Source organism: Drosophila pseudoobscura, chromosome X (genome assembly GCF_009870125.1).
Source record: "Drosophila pseudoobscura strain MV-25-SWS-2005 chromosome X, UCI_Dpse_MV25, whole genome shotgun sequence".
Taxonomy (NCBI): Eukaryota; Metazoa; Arthropoda; class Insecta; order Diptera; family Drosophilidae; genus Drosophila; species Drosophila pseudoobscura.
The window spans coordinates 62,607,924-62,627,868 of NC_046683.1; the positions used below are offsets into that span (position 1 = coordinate 62,607,924).

General features: G+C 40.1%; 1 protein-coding gene and 1 long non-coding RNA gene across 3 annotated transcripts in view; one reads left to right on the plus strand and one right to left on the minus strand.

Annotated features, from left to right (window-relative positions):
• Positions 1–19,945, minus strand: part of LOC6900224 (uncharacterized) — a 65,174-nt gene that overhangs the window by 23,562 nt on the left and 21,667 nt on the right. The window lies entirely within an intron of this gene.
• Positions 257–7,362, plus strand: LOC6899498 (uncharacterized). 2 transcript variants are annotated; one of them, XR_004470165.1, is made up of 3 exons: positions 257–514; positions 609–929; positions 6,187–7,362. XR_004470165.1 is itself a non-coding variant. In XM_015188843.2 (3 exons), the coding sequence occupies exons 1-3, from the start codon at positions 341–343 to the stop codon at positions 6,201–6,203; spliced, it is 348 nt and encodes a 115-aa protein (XP_015044329.2). In that variant the 5' UTR covers positions 265–340; the 3' UTR covers positions 6,204–7,362. The 2 variants fall into 2 exon arrangements, 1 of the variants encoding a protein (XP_015044329.2); XM_015188843.2 differs by having other exon boundaries at positions 265–514; positions 773–929.

Below are 19,945 nucleotides of genomic sequence, written 5' to 3' on the forward strand. Positions count from 1 at the left end.
GTTCTAGCACCCATTCCCCTCCCAAAAGAATATTTTGGCCAAGACTTGGCATTCAAATTACAGTCGAAAATTATATTTCGACCACTTTCGCTCTTTAATTAGACGCTGGGTTCCCGACGTCTATTCTGATTGCTTTTCGTGTATGCTTGAGTGCAGTTTGTAGTTATCTGTCAAGGGCAGACCTCAGTTGAGCCTGCCTGTTTTATCAAAAGTATACTTTATTTAAAATCTACTGTATACGTTTATATATAGTAAGCAGGCTAGTGCCACCCATATATAATGCCACCCCGAACAACCTTTTTTACTTTGTGTATTTTGGCTTAATTATCAAATTGACAACATGACGTTGAGTGGAAAGCATTCAGGAGGTTCTATACCCCCACCGATTCAGACATACGCGTTCCTCGTTTGGGCTGAGAAAACTTGCCACAAACTATGTGTGGCACTGTGCCCTCACTTCTTAGTCCCCCTTATTGAGGACATCGAAACTTTAATGAGCCCTAACGCATTCCATGTGAATATCGATTTTATTTTAAATTTATTTTCTTGCTAATTCTTGCTTCTGTTGCTATTGTTTTACCCTCCTACGTCATCCTCCATTGATACAGACAACACACAACACGCGTGCAACAATGTGGAGTTGTTCCTTTTCGTTGCACAAGCCAAAATCACACAACTTTCGGGCTACTCTCCAACCCTTACTCTCACTCCCACGTGGGTGTTTTCTGCAACTTTTCTGACCATTCAACTATAATAGTCCGGAACCTTGCAGCAAAAACAAAGGGCGAGCCACTACGAGGTCTATAAGGAGGAGGAAGATGATGATGACGATGACGATGACGACAGACCACCTGACTTGACGAGTTTCCTGCCACAGCCTGGTGTTTTAGCAGAACGCTACTGGGAGCTCATAGTGTTTATACAAAACGGTAAGCACAGAATAAACTTAAACATCGTATTTATTGGGAAACACTAGATCTGAGTTTCTCTGATTTTCGGGATACTCTAAGAGTCATTTTGATGCTCATGATGCTCCCTCGACTGGTGGTCTGGGGATCTGTGGAGATTCATGGGGCAGGGAGTCTAAATATTCTTAAAACCCTTAATGACCAGGACGATGATGAGGAATTTGATGATGCTGTTAAAGGTAGCTATACTCCATTCTCCATCCTAACTGGTGTCGACAATGTGATTTTCTTGTTGGCTCTGTTGTTGCCATTGGGCTAACTGCTGTTGACTTATATTACATGAAGTTTTTATTGCTGTGAGTCTGCTTTTGTAACCAGCTACTGCAGATGGGCTGGGTAAGTCGTTAGCCATGGGTTACCATGTTTGGATCTTGTCTAGCCTTGATATCATACAACCTCCCTCTCTACTTCGGAAAACATAATGGAATTTTCATGTAAGCAATTTGCATGGCTTTTGTTTTTCTTCGCTTTTCAGGCTGGAAAAACCTTTGCGAGAGACATGGCACATGCAATCATATATCATTAATTAACACATCATCCAATCTTTGGCTCTTTCTTCATAGTTTTCTGTTGTAATTGGATGGAGATGTTCTCTCCGGTTGCAGATTTAACCTTTTGGCTTATACTAAGAGTAAATCCCATTCCCTTACTCTTATTAATTCTTGATATGTATATTTTGCCTTTGTGTCCAGCTGTTTGTCAAGCTTATGAGCTCAGGATAAATATAAAGAGCGTCCTCCCAACAGCAGAGAAAAGGAATATGAATCGCTGAATCTCGGCGTATTTGCTCATACGTGTATCTGTATAATCAGTAGAACCATTTCAAAGTCAAAACCCTAGGTCACACACACACAGATACTCATACTAGTTGAGTTGTTGAGGGCGTTTCTAAGTATGAAAATAGGAATGTTATATGTTAGATGAATGCTCCTACTTAGCCTTTTGCTTCAAGTGGAAGGTCTCTCCGGAAACCGTTGCATCACCATCTGTGCTAGATGCTGTTTCGGAGCAATACAACAACTGCTGCCATCTGGTGGGTATGTGTGTGTCTAATTTCATTTAGTTGTGGCTGCTGCTCATGTGAGTGCTACCGATTTCTTTCGTATCCTCCATCTCCTCTGACCTGTTCACGAAATCCTCGGTTCCTGTCCGGCAACGCCAACGTTCACAAAACACAACTATAGTACTGCTCTTTCTACCTATGTAGCAACCTCTCTTTCCCTCTTACTATATCTCTCTGTTTGAGTGACTTGACTTGACGTGGAGTTATTATAAATATGACCTCGCGCCTTAGTCCTTCAGCCAAAGTTTCAGCTTTAGCTTGAATTTTTGAAAGCTAAGAGCACGAGGAACTAAACATTGTATAGTGGGTGTAACTCCGAATTTTGGGCCGTGGTCCTGCCGTCCCCGGCATTACGCATATACATTTTAATTATTCGGTTTTCCACTTCAGCTGTCTCTCTCCTCCTGGCAAAAGTATTAGTAGGCTTGCGATTCTAATTAGAAGACGGAAAAGAAAAGCACTTAGCACTTAAGAGTGGTCCCATACAATAAAAAGACAGTTGAAATTCGTTTTCGTTACCGTGGCTAAGATGGCGCTTAAGCTGCTCGTTGATTGGCTCGTGAAGTTGGTCAGTTACTTCTAAGTAAAAAAAGAGGGTGCAATCTACAGAAAATTAGATATTAGATAGATTAGATACTCTCTCCTCTCCTCTCTTCAGTAATTTTTTTCTTCTTTTTCTTGAAGAACTAGCAGATCATCTCAAAAAGATTAAGACCAGCTTAAATTGATACATGTGACTCTATGGCTGCCGTACTAAAGTTTCTTATTTCTTCTGCACGTCATCGTTTATTCAACTATACAGAATCTGTCCCTGATTGTGAAAGACCAGTCCCAAACCATATTCAACTCTTGTGATCAATTTCCAACTTGTACTCTACTTAGTTCCTCTGCTTTTCCGACTGCAGATTGACTCCCAAATACTAGTCAGCTCTTGCTATTCATATAGTTTTGAAACGCTGTAATAAACATTCAGTAATTTGTTAGATATGATCTTTCTGATTGTGCGGTCTTGGATTTCTTGTATCTTCAATTGTGGATGCCAAAAATGTTCCTTCTATGTGAAGACATACCGACATGGCTATATCGACTCGGCTACCTTTAAAAATATTGTGCAACTGCAAAAACCAAAGTCCCCGTACAGGACAGAAACAGAACATGACGTTAGCTGAATGCTTTTCCTACAAAAAATAAGAAAATACCACTGGCAGATATCTAACCAAGAGCTGCAGTCAGAGAGCGACGACCATCAATGGCTTCAGGATGATATATGGATCTCTTTATCCTACATGGTCGATATATGTAGTTGCGAACCGGCGCGTAACATTAACAGACCCATTTTCCAGGTTGATTGTGATCGCATCCCACGTTCCGATTCTTGGCTGCGGGCCAACAAAGGACGCTGAATAAGGACACGCCAAAGGACGTTATGTCCTTGGCACTAGTAAAAATTGTATAGGGGCCCATCCATCAGTTGTTTCTTCTGAAAAGAACGTGTCCAACATTTCTTACAGCTTTTTGTCAGTTCTCATACTCCCCATCTCTCTCTCTCTCTCTCTCTCTCTCTCTCTCTTTCTCTCTGGACCACCACGAACTGACCTTTTCTGCCTAGGTTTTAGGGAATATTCTCCACTAGGTTTCATCCTTGCACTCTTTTCTTTTTCTTAGCTACTGTGATTGATTGGATTGTTTCGTGTAACAAATTTATTTGCGTCTCATTTCTCTATTTTCATTACTATATTACTTGGAAACAAAAATCTGCAACTAATCATTGTCAGGGCGAGGAAATTGGCAAAAGGCTTCGTCCTCTTCTTTGCCTTCGCTCCCGTGAAACAGGTTTGAACAAATTTGAACCCCAAAAGCCAAGCATTAACATATTTATCTGATTGATTTGGCCTTTCTCGATTTTCCGGTTTCCCACTGATTTTCTTGATGGAAATTTTCACGTTCAGCCTGCGCCTCCACAACAAAAGTGGGTCTTTTTGTTTTCTAACTTTTTTCAGCCACACCAATTACAAATTTATGTTTGTTTATGCACCAGCATTTCAGACCTCATCAAGTCTTATTTCCAAGATCCCAGAAACTACATTTTTAGAATATTAAAAAAAAAAGCAAAAAGAGACTCATTCAGAATACTATTATCTACTAGATCGCCGAATAGACTGTGATCTGAACATTCTTATAGCCAGAACGGATTATTAATCCCCTGCCTCCATTAAAGCTTTCACAAATCCTTGTTGGTTCTGGGGCATGTTAATGCCAAATAATTATCTTGAATTATTTATTAAATAGAAATTCGTACGTGATGATATAAGTTTGGGCACACATGTCCTCTTATTCCACAATCTACCCTTAACGATCCAATGGTCTGTCGAGGACTCTCGATGGACTTGCGGGAGTGGAGTTTATATTAAATAACGAGTCGGTACGTTGAAAACCGCAGCTCAGGACCGAAATTCTACTATTACCCGGTACTCAGTTTGGTAGGAAATTCAAAGCAGACCGCGCTTGCATTGCATGCTTTTCATGAGAGATAAGAAAAAAGTGCAGAGAAAGAGAGGAACCGCGACATCTAGTTCCTCTATTTTTGCTTTATGGCTTTTACCTATATCTACACGATTCTAATATACCCATATACTCTTTGAGTACCGGGTAGAAAAACAAACAAATTTTCAACTTCCATGAATATTAATTTAGCAAAAACCCGAAAAACGGTAACGCGGCTCCCTCCCCCGTTGAAAGGAGTAGAGTGTCCACACAGCCGATGCTCATACGCCATGTGGTCAACACGTATAAAATATTAAATGTACATTTAAAATGACCTCGCGGGAACGCCCACAAAAGTTCCATAGGTGCAGGCCAGAGTGTCGCAGGTCGCCCACCTCGATGTCCCCCGAGAAGTAGACGGAGTTTGAACTTAAGCAGAAGGTGTTGCCCATTGCGACGACGACCTCGACAACCACGATTATCCGATTAAAAATTACATCTACTTTGTATACTTTTTTTTTGCAGAAGATTTGAAACGATTTTGATGCAGCTATGAGTATTTTTTGAGATGTAGGATATAAATAATTTTATATCAAAACAGTTTTAGGTTCATTAATGAACTGAATATATAAAAGGGACCGTCATATTTTAATCACAGCAGATGTAATAAAGCTGTTGCTAGTTTGCTTTATGTAAAAACATTTTTTTGGCGAAATAAATTGCTAAACGTAGCAGAATAGATGGCAATGACGATGGAACGCAATTCCCTCGCCATCGTCCATGGGGATTGGGTTGGGATATATTGTTCAAAATCATTTTAGTATTGAAATTGCACTGAATCTAGTCGTGGAGACACAGAAAGGTGAAGGTGGGGTGGTAGACAAAATAAACAACCGAAGGACAAAACACAGAAAGAGAGAGAGAGAAAATAACTATGCTAATAACTTTCAAATAAATGTTGAACTCAAAAAACGAGGAGTAAGCTTCGATTTGGGGGATTGCGCTTTAACGTGGCTTAAGCCAGACGACCCACACACACCGCTAGGAGCATGGTGTGCGTCTGCGAGGTTGTGCGTAATTCTTACTCAATTTCCACACATAACTTAAGCGCCTAAACCTCCAGCCAGACATCAAGCCCGCTAACGAAAAGGATTCACTGGCTTAGCGTTCAAATGGCCATGGGTGTAAGATACCGCTGCGGGAGGACACAAATTTTTAAGCTGTCCCCAAAAAGATCGTAAAATATTTGCTCCAGTAATTAGGTAAATAACTTTTCGAAGAAGTTATTTAATTCGTTTTACCAAAAAAAAGTGTGCATACTTTTTTCCACATAACTTGTTTGGCAACACAGAAAAATCAGATTTCCAGAAGGAGTAAATAGTGTAAGAGAAGAGAAGTGACTGAAAAAGGAAAAGAGAGAGAAAGAAATGTTTATAACACAGCAAAACACTTTCGTTAAAATTTGTTGGACCACAAGTTTAAAAAGTTGTGCTCAGAATTTAACCTCGGGCTTCAGACTAGTCGTTTTCTCTTTATTTCCATATCCATGCTATCTCTTTCTCTCACTCCAAACCTTTGATATATTTTCTCACTTCCTTAAATTTGCCTTATATTTGTATTTGGCTTAACCTTTGGGTACTTCTCCGAACATCCACCATCATTAAATTACAGGTCTCGTTTTCAACTAAGAAATTATCCCTGGAAATTCCAAATGTTAAACCTAGAATTGAGCTTAAAAATGTCCCACATTATTGATAAGAGCTGGATTACGGACTCGAAGTGAGCATCTGGTTGAGGGAACTATTAAGATACACATACTAAGGTTATGCAATAAATTGAAGCCAAAATCTTCTGGACAATGAATACCAAGAGTGTGCGTGCTCTCATCTAGCCAACCACTCGTCTCTTGGACTCGAATGCTTGTTAGCAGCTTGGTTAGCCACAAGGAAAACATAATGGCTTTTAATCTACCAATTTTAATGAGCAGGCCATGTATTCGCTGATAAAGGTTGAAAATGGTGTCTAGAATGTGGAAACTCAAGAAATTAAGGCTACAAGGACAATAGTAGCAGCAGCACCAATGCCTAGGAGACTTCTGAGTGGCTTATGTGTAATTGACAATAGGGAAACAAGGAATACATTCTAAGAAGCGGCTTGCATACAATGTTATATATAATTGTATAGCTTTATATTTTCTCTCTTTTCGAATAAGAAATTCCTTACCAGACACCACAGAAAAATTACATTATATAAAAAATCTAAGTTAAATTCCAGAGCGTTAGCGACAGAGACCAGACTGGGATCTAGCGATTCAAAGGAGGGCCAGTCCTGGCTAGCTCCCGGAATCATTAATTCATAATGCCTTAATATACTTTCTGCCCAGCAGCGAGGTAAGGCTCCAGACCCCAATACCAGACAAACTCTGTGGAATTTCCCCTTCAACGTAGAAGCAGACCACAAATAAGGCGGAGTGAGGATAGAATAACGTTAAGGACCATGGATATCTATATTTTACTTACTAACAACAATGTTTTGCCTCTCACAAAAAACCCAGAAAACTTATTTGCGGTTTCCCAATGTCTGTACCACTCTACATGAATCTCTATCACTCTCTCTGGTACTGAATGTTGTTTCAGTTACTCGGTACTCATTAGTACAATTGCAGTAAAGCGACGAACTAATTGCTCTGCTCGAATGTATCGTAGGCGTTACCCACAGTGAAGATGAGAGAGCCAGACGGCGCAATTTCTCGAGAGAGCAGCTGGAACATAACGCCAGAAGGGTAGAAAGGTAAAGCTGATCCCAGGCTAAAGATGACAATATACTATAGTAACATATAGTAACACTCAAAAGGTATAGACATTTTTTTGGAATAAAGTCTAGTTTTAAAGCTAGATCCTTGAAACTTTGCACAATAATTTTGAGTATTTTTATAAAATTTCGTTTTTTCTTTTTAGATTCGACCACGCTATCACCCTCCCTTCCCCAGCATGATAAAGCCAGCAACTCCGATTTGTTTAACATAGAGCTCGAAATTAAAGCTAGATCTTCCAAATTATGTACATACATATCTTTCCAAACCTTTTTCTGAATATATTTTTTCCGAATGCTCACTTTAATCTTATTATCACTTTTCATATGCCATTTTTGTGTCACTATTCTGTATGATATGTTCAAGAGAAATTCTAGAAACCGGATGCATTGCATTGCAATGCATTGCTGCGGACTAACATACGTATGAGACTTTAATCCTTCTTTATCTATACGCACTTTAAAAAACCCTCAGTTTTTGTTTGTTTATTTCTTGCTTTCTCTGTGCAGTCCACACGCACAAACTTACTCTCTCTCTCACTTTCCCTCTGGTCTCCGGCTCTGGTTGCATGCAAGTTCAAAGTTGTTGGACCCCAGAGTTGAGCTTCCTGTTCAGGCAGAGCTCCACACCATGCCAGATACCATCCTTACCTAATGCTCCATTCGTGTGGGTTAGTACTTGGAGCCTAGTGGTGAGAGACAGAGACCAAGTGCCGCAGGTGCAAAGTGTAAATGAAGACTGATTGCAGTGTACATGATTTTGTGACGACAAGCAGGGAGTGCGACCAGAGGGGGTACAGGTGCACAAACGGGGGATAAAAAACGTTACTGTTCGCCCTTGTTTGACGAAAAGGGGGGTAATTGTGGTTAAGTGCTGGTTTATTGGCTTGGCAAAAGGGCTTAAAAGATGTCCGTATGTATATGCAGTAGGTAGCGCGACGCCAAAACGAATCTGGCGCCCTGGTACTCGTACACTCGCTCGTATGACTAAGGTTAGGGGCAAGTTTTTGGGTAGCAGCAGCACCACCACCACCGCCCCTTTTGAAGGCCAAAGTTGAGAGTGTGTGTTTGGGAGCATGTTGAACATGGTTGTAACGAAAGCTTGTTACCTGACCAGCGACATGATAAGAGAGTACAAAGGGAGAAAGGTTAAGTTTTCCGGGTAATCGAGATTGTTTGAATGAAATTCTAATTAAAATCTGAGGCCTACTATGACTATCTTCATTTAGTCCGATTGGAGGACGGCAACAGCAGAAAATACCCACTTAACCTTGAGTTAATATAATCTTATGTAATCAGTAATGAGTAATATCTCAGTCAGGGGCTTGGAATAAGGAGAGGACTGGAGAGTTTATGTATGTAGAGGTATACGCTATACCTGTCGTACACCTGTCTCTCCCCTTCTATCTCTGAAAAGTTTCAACTGTCGCTCTTTATCTCTCTACCCCGCCGTCATACAGCATGAGATATGCTCATTCGCCATTCTCGCACATATGCACATCTGTTCGTCCCTCTCTACCGCTCCCTATCTATGATTCGTTTCCCTCCTCTCTCATAGCTAACTTTTGAGACCTTATCTCGCATAGACTTGCATTCGAGGCTTATGAGAATGTGGAGAGCGTGTTGATATGATTTAAGCGCAAACTTCTGCCGCCAAGACACTGGCTCTTCCACTTTTCCTTCTGAGGTTCCGCTTTAGCTTCAGACGGATGGCGTCATACCCGGAGCAATTAACTATATTTAAATTGCCTAACTCTGATCTCTGCCAGTGCTGGGTTACGATTGTAACGCATTTTTTTTTTGCCAACTGAATGAAAACTGAACAATTTTAGTGCCTCTAACGTGGAAAACTCTTTCGAATCGAAAAATAATGTAAATTCTTTAAAGGGTGACTTAATCTACATATATTCTCGGTGCAGCACTCTCTTTCTGCTGTCCATGGTCCTAAAGGTATCTCTCTATGAAATGAGTTATGGCCATGGATGCAAACTCTGGATGCAAAAAATCATTACGCAAGCAAACAATTTGATTAATTTTATGACGCCTATCCCCACCCCTGTTCCATGGTATCTTATCCACACCATATGCCCCGGCCAACATAACTCCCGCAACAAACACACAAAAACCAGCTGGAATCTCAGATCGACCAGAGCCAGACACACAGAGACCACAGAGGGACACGTATTTTATGCAGATTTTTAATGCAAGCAATTAATTAACTCTCCGCTAATGCCCAAACTTATAAATGAAAATGCGTATAGAAATATTCGGTCATAAATAAATGTTTAGCGACTAATTTGGCTGTGTAAATTGCAATACGAAATTCATAAATTTAATCGTGCTCTTGGCTTCCATTTATCCGTACAACCAGCCGAATTGGCGAAACCCGCTGCCATCAATGTGGAAATTATTGTGGAAAGACGACCCACAAAAAGGGAGATACCCAGCGGAACCACAATGCAAATATAAAAGACCAAACAGCAAAGCGATATCTATGCGATGTCATTTTTCATAGGGAGAGTCGGAACCAGAGCTGCTGGAACCGATAGTTAATGTGGATGTAATGGTTTTTTTAAGTCATTAGGATTACGATAATTCTAATGAACTGAGCCCTTACCGTGCTGGTGATCCCTTTTTCTGTTTTATGGTGTTCATTGGATTAGCCTGGTTTTGTTATAGTATGGTAAAACCAGAAAAGCTTCACCTGATGTAAGTCTGAGCCCGTTTTGGGTATATATTTATATTTTAATATATTTAAATATTCTCAAGTATTGGCTCCAGGAATGCCGCTCATTTGAATGGAATATTCATTTCAATTAATTCCCATATCTTTTCATCACATCTTTCTATTTTTAGGTGGTTGGTACCTATTGCAATCATACTATTTGCAAAGGATTTTTAGTTAAATCGAATGGAGTCTGGTTTATACACAAATTTGTTGCATGTTTTACATGAGACATGCGATATAATAATGCCTATTTGGCGGTATAGAAAATAATTTCATTGATGCGCGGCGCACTACCCTTTAATACCCTTAAGATTATAATCTTACGACAGAAAACCGCAGTGAGCTGGAGGAACTCCTTCCAGCCACCGGTTCAACCTAAGCTAACCTACCACAACATCCACAATGGAATCGACTCCCACCCCAACACCGTAAAATTCCTCTACATAAAAATTATCCAGAAAATATTTCGAGAAATAAAGGCCTGTGCGATAGACACGGAAAAGGGGAGGCTGACGGAAATTCCATAATTTTCAGTCGCAGAAATGCGCCGTCAGGCATACAAATTTTTGTATAAATATTTTCGCGTATCTTCACTTTTATTAAAGAAGTGGCTAGTGGGGATGGCGAGGATGAAAGGATGGACAGACATGATTCTTTACAGTTAAGGGAAACATTTTGCAAATCCCTAAAATGGCTTTAATAATGACCTTAAGTCGAAGAAATATAAAAAGTGTGAAAGTTTTCCTAAACTAAAATTTTTTTTAACAAAAAATATAATTTCGTTATATTTTCCTATGCTATCTTATACCTTACCTTTTCACACGCAGCTTCTATTCGTTTCTTTAAGTTTTCCCCAGAGCAGATTAATCTTCTTAGTCAACTTTAATATCGTGTCTTCCAGCACAGTCATCAATTTCTTGCCAGATAAATCTTTAATAACCTTCAACGTGCATCCATTCGCTCATTCTCCTTCTAACCCTTTCCAATGGAAGGTCAACGCCTGCCGCACAAACAAGCAGAGAGACAGCGAGAAACAAAAAAAAAATACCACCTAAGCCCCGAGGAAGACGTGGAGAGCCGATTCTTGCTTTAGCAGTTTTGTGGGTATATAATAAGAAGGCAGCAGCAAAAACAATGAATAGGGCGGGAGGAATCTCTAGTCGCCAATTCGAGTCATTCCCTTGCCCGGGGAAAATTTGTCCTGTTGTCTGGTTTACTGACTGACCGAAAAAAGAGTCAATCAAAGGAAGAACTATAAGAGCCCGGAAATCTCTCGCCCGGTCGAAAATCTCAACCAGGCTAAAAATTAACTTAAAGAGCTAAGGAGATTTTGAAGTTAGCTTTAAAGCAAGTAAACACACAGTTGGTGAGAGGCGGCAGAACGTGAAATGATATTAAAATGCACATCACGTGCTTACCGCCAGATACAAGATACATTTCTAGTCCTCCAGGCTCAATCTCTCCATCGAAGCAATACAAAATCTATATCGTTGCCTTGTTCCTTCTACCATTTTATCTATAGCACCGTTTCAGCTTATTAAACTTTCAGCCATTGATTTGGGACCTGCTGCCTTGCGCCTTCGTCTAGGATGTTTCTCGAAGATGTTAGCGATAAACATGTAGGACCTCCTCCTTCCCGTAATCGATTATGTTTATTACGCTTACGACAGGTTGCCGAGACAGGGGACCGGGTTTTGCGGTTTTGACGGTTCATACTTCATACTTAAATTTTGATATTTTGAATTTATGTTGAATTCAACATTTTTTATGATAGAAAATGCATTCAAAAAGCCGGGAAAGAGAGATTGAATACTAATTTAAGGACAGACAAACCCCAAACAGATAATTATGTATATATGAAGATTATTGTCTGCTCTAATTCCATCTCGTTTCTTCTGCTTTCGATCCAAAGAGAATAATTTTAGTCAACAGACAGCGAAAAAGAAAGGGAAACTCCTGGGAAAAGTAGATCAGAGAGAGATTGTTTACGATTGATGGAGAAATAGTTTCCCAGCCTTGAAAATTCGTAGCTTGTGTTTATAAAGCTTCTTAACAGCACACACTCTTCCGAATGTTATTAGTATAGTTCTGATCAGACGTTAACAATTCACAAAATATAGAGCCGATGCCATACAGTCTATATATTCTTGATTACTATCAATTTCCATATTTCCATATTTCGTATTGAACGTGTTTCTTCAAAGATCGGACTACCCAAAAATGGCAACTTTTTTGAGTCAGAAAGCCAGAAAGGGGGTTTCGCTTTCTTTCTATAAAACCTAATTTTAAGAGCAGCTATGTAGAACATTTTATCATAATAAGACAATAACAGAGATACTCTGCCAGTTGCAGTGCTTCCCCCTCATCTACGCTGCATTTGCATACGGGTTTACATATGTGCTCCTACAGCTGGGAGAATTCCTGCACTTTTCACGCCTTTCTTTCTCTTACTTCTGCTCTATCTCTTTCTCTCCCTATTTAAACTATTTACAAATGTATGCGGGGGTAAAAAGTGTGTGGAAGTGCAATTTGCCCTCGTGGCAAATGAAAAAAAAAAAAAAAAAAGCACACACACTCAAATATGAGCAAGCCAGATAAATAACAAGAATACTAAGAGAGAGAAAGACAGAGCATAAGAAGACACAAAATGAGACGCAGCCTGAGAGAAAGATACAGAGGAAGAAGGCAATGCCTGTGGCAGGTAGGCCCTTCATTTTTCTCCATGCAACATGGCCTCGGCATACATTTTAGATGTACAAAATTATATAATGTAATGTTAATGTATAGGCAATCTGTGGTGTGGAAATCTTTTTAACTTATCAAATCGACTTAGTGGCCAAGAAGATGTCCACGACTATCGCTCAAAGCGATACTCTACACATTTATAGGTCTATAGGTCTATAAGTCAAAATGTCCCATGGAATTGTGAAGAACAAAGCACTTTTGACTTTGTATTTTTAAGCACTTATAATAATAACCAAACTGTTGTGTTTCGTGGGACTATCTCAAAGAAAGCCCAACTTCCAAATTCTTGCTGATTTTACTGTCAAATCCGAATCCAAGGAAACGATTGATCCTAAAGAATGCTCTGGTCTCCGATCGAATGAGTTTAGCTCCAATTTCCCTGCTTCTAGATCAGCCTTTGTTTGGCATCTTTCGCTGCAGTTCCACCTCCACCCCTTCAACTGTAGTGCCAATTAATTGCACAAGTTTTTTTACTTAACATTTTTGTGCACCCCCAAAAGCAAACTAAAAGTGCAAAAGAAAAGTTTTGCCTTCTCGGTTGCACATTTTTCATCTTTTTCCGGCTGTCGTCGACGAAACGTAAGAAATGTGCAATGAAAAATTAGCGCAGGATAGGAATTCTTAAAGCACTCCCAAAAAAAAAATCGAGCAAAGGAAATTGTAGCAAAATACAACAGGGAAGATCAAACTTGAAGAAAATCAATAACAAAATCTCGAGGAGTTTGGTAAAACTTTGGCAATAAAAGTGGGTTTTGGTTTCTCTGTCACGGAGCGCTTGCATGTTTTCCCGTTTTGTTCAGACAAGGCAACATGGTAAATTTTCAACATGGATTTCGTTCTTATACTGATGGTCAAGTTATATTCGTATAGATGTCAACATCTCTCAATCAGATGATCAGAGTGCAGTCAGAATCCTTGACGCCTTTATCAACGACGTTTTAATTGAAAATACGCTATACTTGCATTACTATAACTATATTCATAAAATGTTGTCTTATTAATTTTTGTATCTGCCAATCTGCCTTAATTATTTTTTTTAGTGTCATTCCCCTATGCTCCACTTTCTAACCATTTACTCCTTTCCCAGTCAAGTCAATTGGTGAACTATTGCACCCCCATTCCACTAAAGAGTATCCATAACAAGCCGCAGCCAGCGGTCGGCAGAGCAAATCGAGCTAGTCAGCTGCTGTTTCTGTGGCTGCTGTTGGCGCTATTGCTGTTTCTGTTTCTGCTGCTGCTGCCGTTTTCTGTTTCTGTTTCTGCTGCAACCAAACTTTGAGAAGTACTCTGTGTGCATGTTCTGTGGGTGTCAACAACAAATGAACATCTGGGCACACACAGATACAGGAACAAGGAGAAGAAACTGCAGACAGACAGAGTAAAAGAAATTACTGGCAGAGACTGGGGAAGTCGAGTCCATTGACGGAAAACTTTAAAAAAGTTAGCCGGATTAAAGTTCACACGAGCCAAAGAAGGCAGAGAAGGCAAAATTTAATCAGTTTTATACCTAGTGATGTAGAAAATTGATCCAGGCGAACACCTTTGAGACTTGTTGAAAGCGGCTCACAGTGCGTATGAGAAGCAGATAAAAGGGGATGGGAGGCGACGGAGAATATTCCAGTACTTCTCGCCTATTTAATAGGGGACTAAATTTTATAATTTTCCTCCTTGCCAAATTTAATTGGCTTCCCTGACGTAGAGGATCTAGTTATGCCAGTTGATACGAGCATGGCTCTGGCCATCTAGAATGAGCGCATCACTTTATTCTCCAGATCACTCTCCGAGATGTTGAAGGCCAGTGCTATTTTGTACATGTCGGCCGACTTAAGTGAAGTGCTGGATTAAAGTGTGATTGCGAATCTCCTTCAGCTGGGGGAAAGGCTTCAACGATGTGAAGGCAATCAACTGGCGCCTTAGCTCCGCGAACATTTTTTTATTAAAATTGCTTTGCAGAAAAAAGATGCTGCTATCGATACCGGTTACATGCTAGAGATGAGCACAACTGTCATCGCATTTCGAAATCACTTTTCAGTGTACCACTTCTAGCTTTTTCTATATGCAGTTGATCCGAGCTTGAAAAATTAACTCATAAATGAGTTATAACTGATTTAAAATAACGGCAACCAGCTGGAACTTAGTCACAGCGACTAAACTATAACTCACCTCTAGCTAATGCCACGACCGTTTTCCAACACTATTGGCCGACTGGAAAGAAGAAGACCACGCACTGAATTTCTTCTGTTTGTGAAATTTACAAATATTATAAAACCAACCAAATAGAAGTACAAAGATATCCAATATAACCACAGCGGTAATTTCCAACCGCAATAAGAAACATTTTCTGTGCGTGCCAGTACCGGTCGCGAATGGCTGAGGAGATTCAGCGAAATTTAATATTTTAACAATTTGTTTATCATTTGCAGTGCCACTTGCTTCACGATGCCAACGATGTACCCGATGATCAGCATGCACCGCCAGCTACCAAGCGTAAGATAAAAAAGATGAAGAGGAGGAGGATGAAGATGAAAATGTGAATGACTTGAACTATGAGTTCATTGGTTACATCTACCCTCGACCACCATTCCCGACGTGGCCGACAGTCGCAATCTGAAGCAGCAAAATGCCAGACGCGAAGTCGAAGAAGTTTAGCCGCTGCTGAACAGCGTTTTGCCCAGAGATTTAGGCGGAGAGACATCCTCTGGCCTGGTGTCCATGTAGGCAGGCGTGGCCACACCGGGCATGTAAACACCCACTGGCGACTTGGAGTTGAGAAAGAGAAAAAAAAAAACAGTATTGTAATCAAAGGGCCACCTACGGCGGCGTCATCAAGAAGGCTCGACACTTGCCCAAAAGGTTGAGAAAAACAAATCCCAATCATCCACCGGCCTAGATATCCTCGGCTCAAGGTAAAATTTCAAACTAAAAGCCATTTTGACAAAAACAAAAAAAATAAAGAGAAAAATAAATATTTTATTCTATTTACATGATTCTTTCGGGAGAGAAAAAATAGCTTACAGGTTGAACGCACCGTGAACTTAACGGCGATGACGATGAAAACGTGAACTGTAAGACGAACGAGACGAATCAAGACATTCGACAAAGAGAATGACGCGTAGGATGAACAACGAGGAATGTGTACAAGGCGGCTACTGTCGCAGAACTGAGTCGGCAGGATGCCGTGGCAGCAGGTTAGGCCGGGCGCCAGCGGAACGAAATGGGATTCGGAACAGTCCAAAACAAAACACGACTTCGGGTCCAGAGCCGAAGCTGTTACAAAACATCTGTTTGAGAGTGAGACAGCCATACAGAGTGCAAAAGAGATGGGGCTTGACCGAGGGTGGAACTGGGCCTGGGATTGGGCAAAGGGTACGGCCAAGAGCAGTCATCCATCCGCTGTCTAACACTAACCTACCGCAAAAAGATATGGAGTCAGAGAAAGAGAGAACTCTTTGCCAACTTTTGCGAGCGGAATCGTACCAACTTAATCAACTTCAAACCTAATCGAGGGAGCTTCAGATAGAATCGAGCTAGGAACTAGGAGTTAGAATCAAATAAAACTGCCAATTTCTAGTCCTCTTGGTAGTCCTCGTACTGCTTATCCGGCGCCTGCGCAGCACCACGCTGCGAGCAAAAAGCTAATTCTAGGAATCGTAGGCTCAGCTCCGAGAATAGGCCTAGGCGAATCAACATTGAGCAAAAATGCAGCCAACAATCGCCACAGCCAAAAACACGAGACAGCAAGGAGTCGTGGGTGGAAAAGCGGGGTATGGAAGAGGGGGTAGCTTTGTCGGTGATTTGATGTAGCAGCAAAACAAATTGCAAAAAAAAAAACCAAAAGCTCGTGGCCGTGCTCTTTGACAGTGTATCTACGTGCGTATGTGGTTGAAGTAGTAGTTAGTACTTACCAGTTGAAGTGAAACATAGACCACATTAGGGCATTGAGCAAATAGGAAAATATATAGACTTAGAATTAAACATTTGTAAATTGTTAAAAAAAAGTTTAAAGGGTCCCAGTATAAATGGAAGAAAGGAAGAAATACAAGTTTAGTTATTTCCTAGGAATTTATATGCTTTTCGACTGTAATATTCGTCCAAATATTACATAGTTTTTATGTTTATTTTATGAATATATGAATTGAAAGGCACATACCTGTTCCTATCCATCCTATTTAGCTATTAACTGACGAATCACTTTTCCTTGTAAGAGCTTTTTTTGAAATTTCGATTTATTTTGTATAATAATATTACATGAATAAACTCCTTCATAATTAACAATACCTTTCTTCCTATTTTCAATTAATGCAAGAATTTTCATACCAGTTAGTATAATTTAATTCGCTTTTTACTGCTATTTTTGGGCCCCAAATTTGTTTTATGCCCTGTAATCCATTTTATTGAATTAAATGTTTAGGCTGCCAATGTCCGTGGCCCGCGGTACGTGCTTGATTAATTGCGGTACCTTTCAAGTTAAAAGCGAACGTCCACTTTCATAATCGACACCCGAGGGTATCCTCCACAAGAATGGTGAAAGTAAGAAAGAGGCTTAATATTTACCAAAACGATAAAGTCTTTGTTAGTTTCTCTCTCTCTTTCTGTCAGAACTTTCTTTCATTTAAAGAGCGGAGGAAATATCCTAGAATACTAGCATGGCTGCTTTATATGTAGTATATTATACACAGTAACGACCTTTTGAGTGCCCTTCAAGTCTAGCCGGAAAATCACATTGTTCCGACAATAATTAAGCCAAAAAAAGAGCTGAAACAGAAAATGGAAAGTCATCAGTGTTTTTACCCGAGACGTGGAACGAATCAAAAGGGAATGGTCGGTTGGGGTCTATAAATGGGGAAGGGGTGATGGTTGACCGTTGCTGGAATGACCATAGCTGAGGTTATAGTCGGTACAACTCTATCATGCAGTAGTTAGGCAGAATTAGTAACGGAGGGAGGCCAAACATAATCGGATTATAATCATATTTTACCAAGCTAATATCCAATAATTCCATTCATTTGTGAAGGGAACCCCCTTCAGCTGAAAAATCAAATGAAACTGTAACTGTAAATGTTTTGATAAACATTCACCAATACTGCATCTATAAAAATATGAAACAGTTGCTCACGGAGAAGTGCTCCTTCTCACTTTCTTTCTCTTGCCTAATGGAAAACAAATTATTAATCAATTTCATACACGCAGTGTGCGACGAGACAGAGAAAAACAAAAGCGAAAGTTGTGCAAGCAAGAGTGCAAGGCAGACATTTTCCGTTAGCTTCCTTACTTCCGGTGTGTTATTCACAACACTCATTGAACATACATACATATACACATATTTGCACACATACACGCATGCATATGAACATTTTTGCTTGCATGTGTGTGCTCGTTGCACTTTAGTCGTTCTTTTTTATGGCTAAAAGTGAGCGAGTGAGTGAGGCACCTAGAAGCTTTAGCCAAAACGGGAGCGAGATTTAACTGCTGATGTTGGTGTGAGAAGCGAGAGAGACACATGCAGCGAAAAAAAACAGCCAACAAATTTTATCAAGTAAAATATTATAAAGTTCGAACCCAATAGGTCATTAGGTGAAAACACATAAGCGAATTGCAAGAATTAACATTAGAGCAGAACTTTCTTTCTATGCTTTTCCCACCTCTCATTACAGGTGGGTGTAAAACTGAGAGACGCTACTTCCTGCTGCACGAAGTATACATATGTGCGGGAATCGCAACAAAATATTTGAAATTGCATCGAAGATATTTTGTTTTACTAAATATTATATAATTATAATTATTGTATGTAATGTAATAGTTAATAATATGTGAATGTACATATGTATAGGTAGCTTCAATAGATACAATATATAGTCTAAGATCCGATCTTCTGTTAGATAAAGATAGTGAGCTTGTCAGGATAGGGCCTGTTTAACATCCTGTGAAGGAAATCAGGCTGTCACTTTCGTGGGCCTGTGTTAAATCCTAAGTCATGTAAGTATTAAATTTCCAAGAAACCATATAAGGAAAAAAGAAAATATATAAAATATATATATATATTTTTATTTTTCATATATTCAATCCATTAAGAAGAACAAGAAAGGAATGTAAGATGTGAGGCCGAAGATAAATAAATTAATATCAGACAGCGTAAGCCTGTCAGTAAACATTAACTTTGTAAAGCCACGAAGAAGACAGCGGACTGCCAGAAAAGTCTGGTCAGAGTCAGAGGCAGACAGTCGACCCATGTTGAGCTGAGTACATTATCTGGCTAAATGCCAAACAATTATATACTCATATAGCACAGTGCAATGAAGTCACACAGACCGAGTCATGGCAGTGCCAGAACATGCTGAATGCAGGTTTCGCGTGAGAGTCTCAGGACACTCCGATACTGAATCAGGAACAGGCTCAGACCCGCTTTCGCACATACAAATTTAACCACAAGTAGGATAAGCATCACTGAAGTGCTCTAAAGTGCTGGCGGCGCTTAGTATGAACCAAGCGTAGGTTCGGCCGCGATCCTTTCCCCTTCTCCTTCGCTCCCTCGCTAGAATATTACAGCCTTGTTTTTTGGTCAAACACCAGCATCAGAAAGAAGGAGGGGCTCCAACTTTAGTTGGAGAAGCGGGTACTTAAAATCAGAGCAAGCTACGAACAGGGAACGTAACACCAGTAGTTCAGCTGTAAAGGCTTTGTGAAGTCAAAACTAAACAAGGAATCAGTAATCTTACATAGATGGGCACATCTATTTACCTCTGACTAAGTCTTATAACTGATAGACATTAAACGTGCAAAAAAATATTCGGGAGTTCCTATTCCTAGACATTATATTCTAACACCTTCACGCGCCCGTTCTCTGTTCTCCCGAAGCTGTTTCCTTCCTTTGGGTCCTTTCAGGCCTTAATAGGCATTAATGGGGCTTTTGCAGGCTCCACTACAGTACGCTATCTCTGTCTGCAGACTATTTCGACTACTCCTCCGCCAGTCTCCTGAACTCTGCTCCGTCGTTTGCTCCACCCATTCCTTGTTCTAGAAGCTCATCTCTCGCGATGGCTTTTGGTCTGGTCAACTTTTGCACGTCTCTGCAGCTTTCAATTATTTATGGTTTGTGGACGCTCTTGCATTAAAACGGTCTAAATATTGCCAAAAAAAAAAAAACAC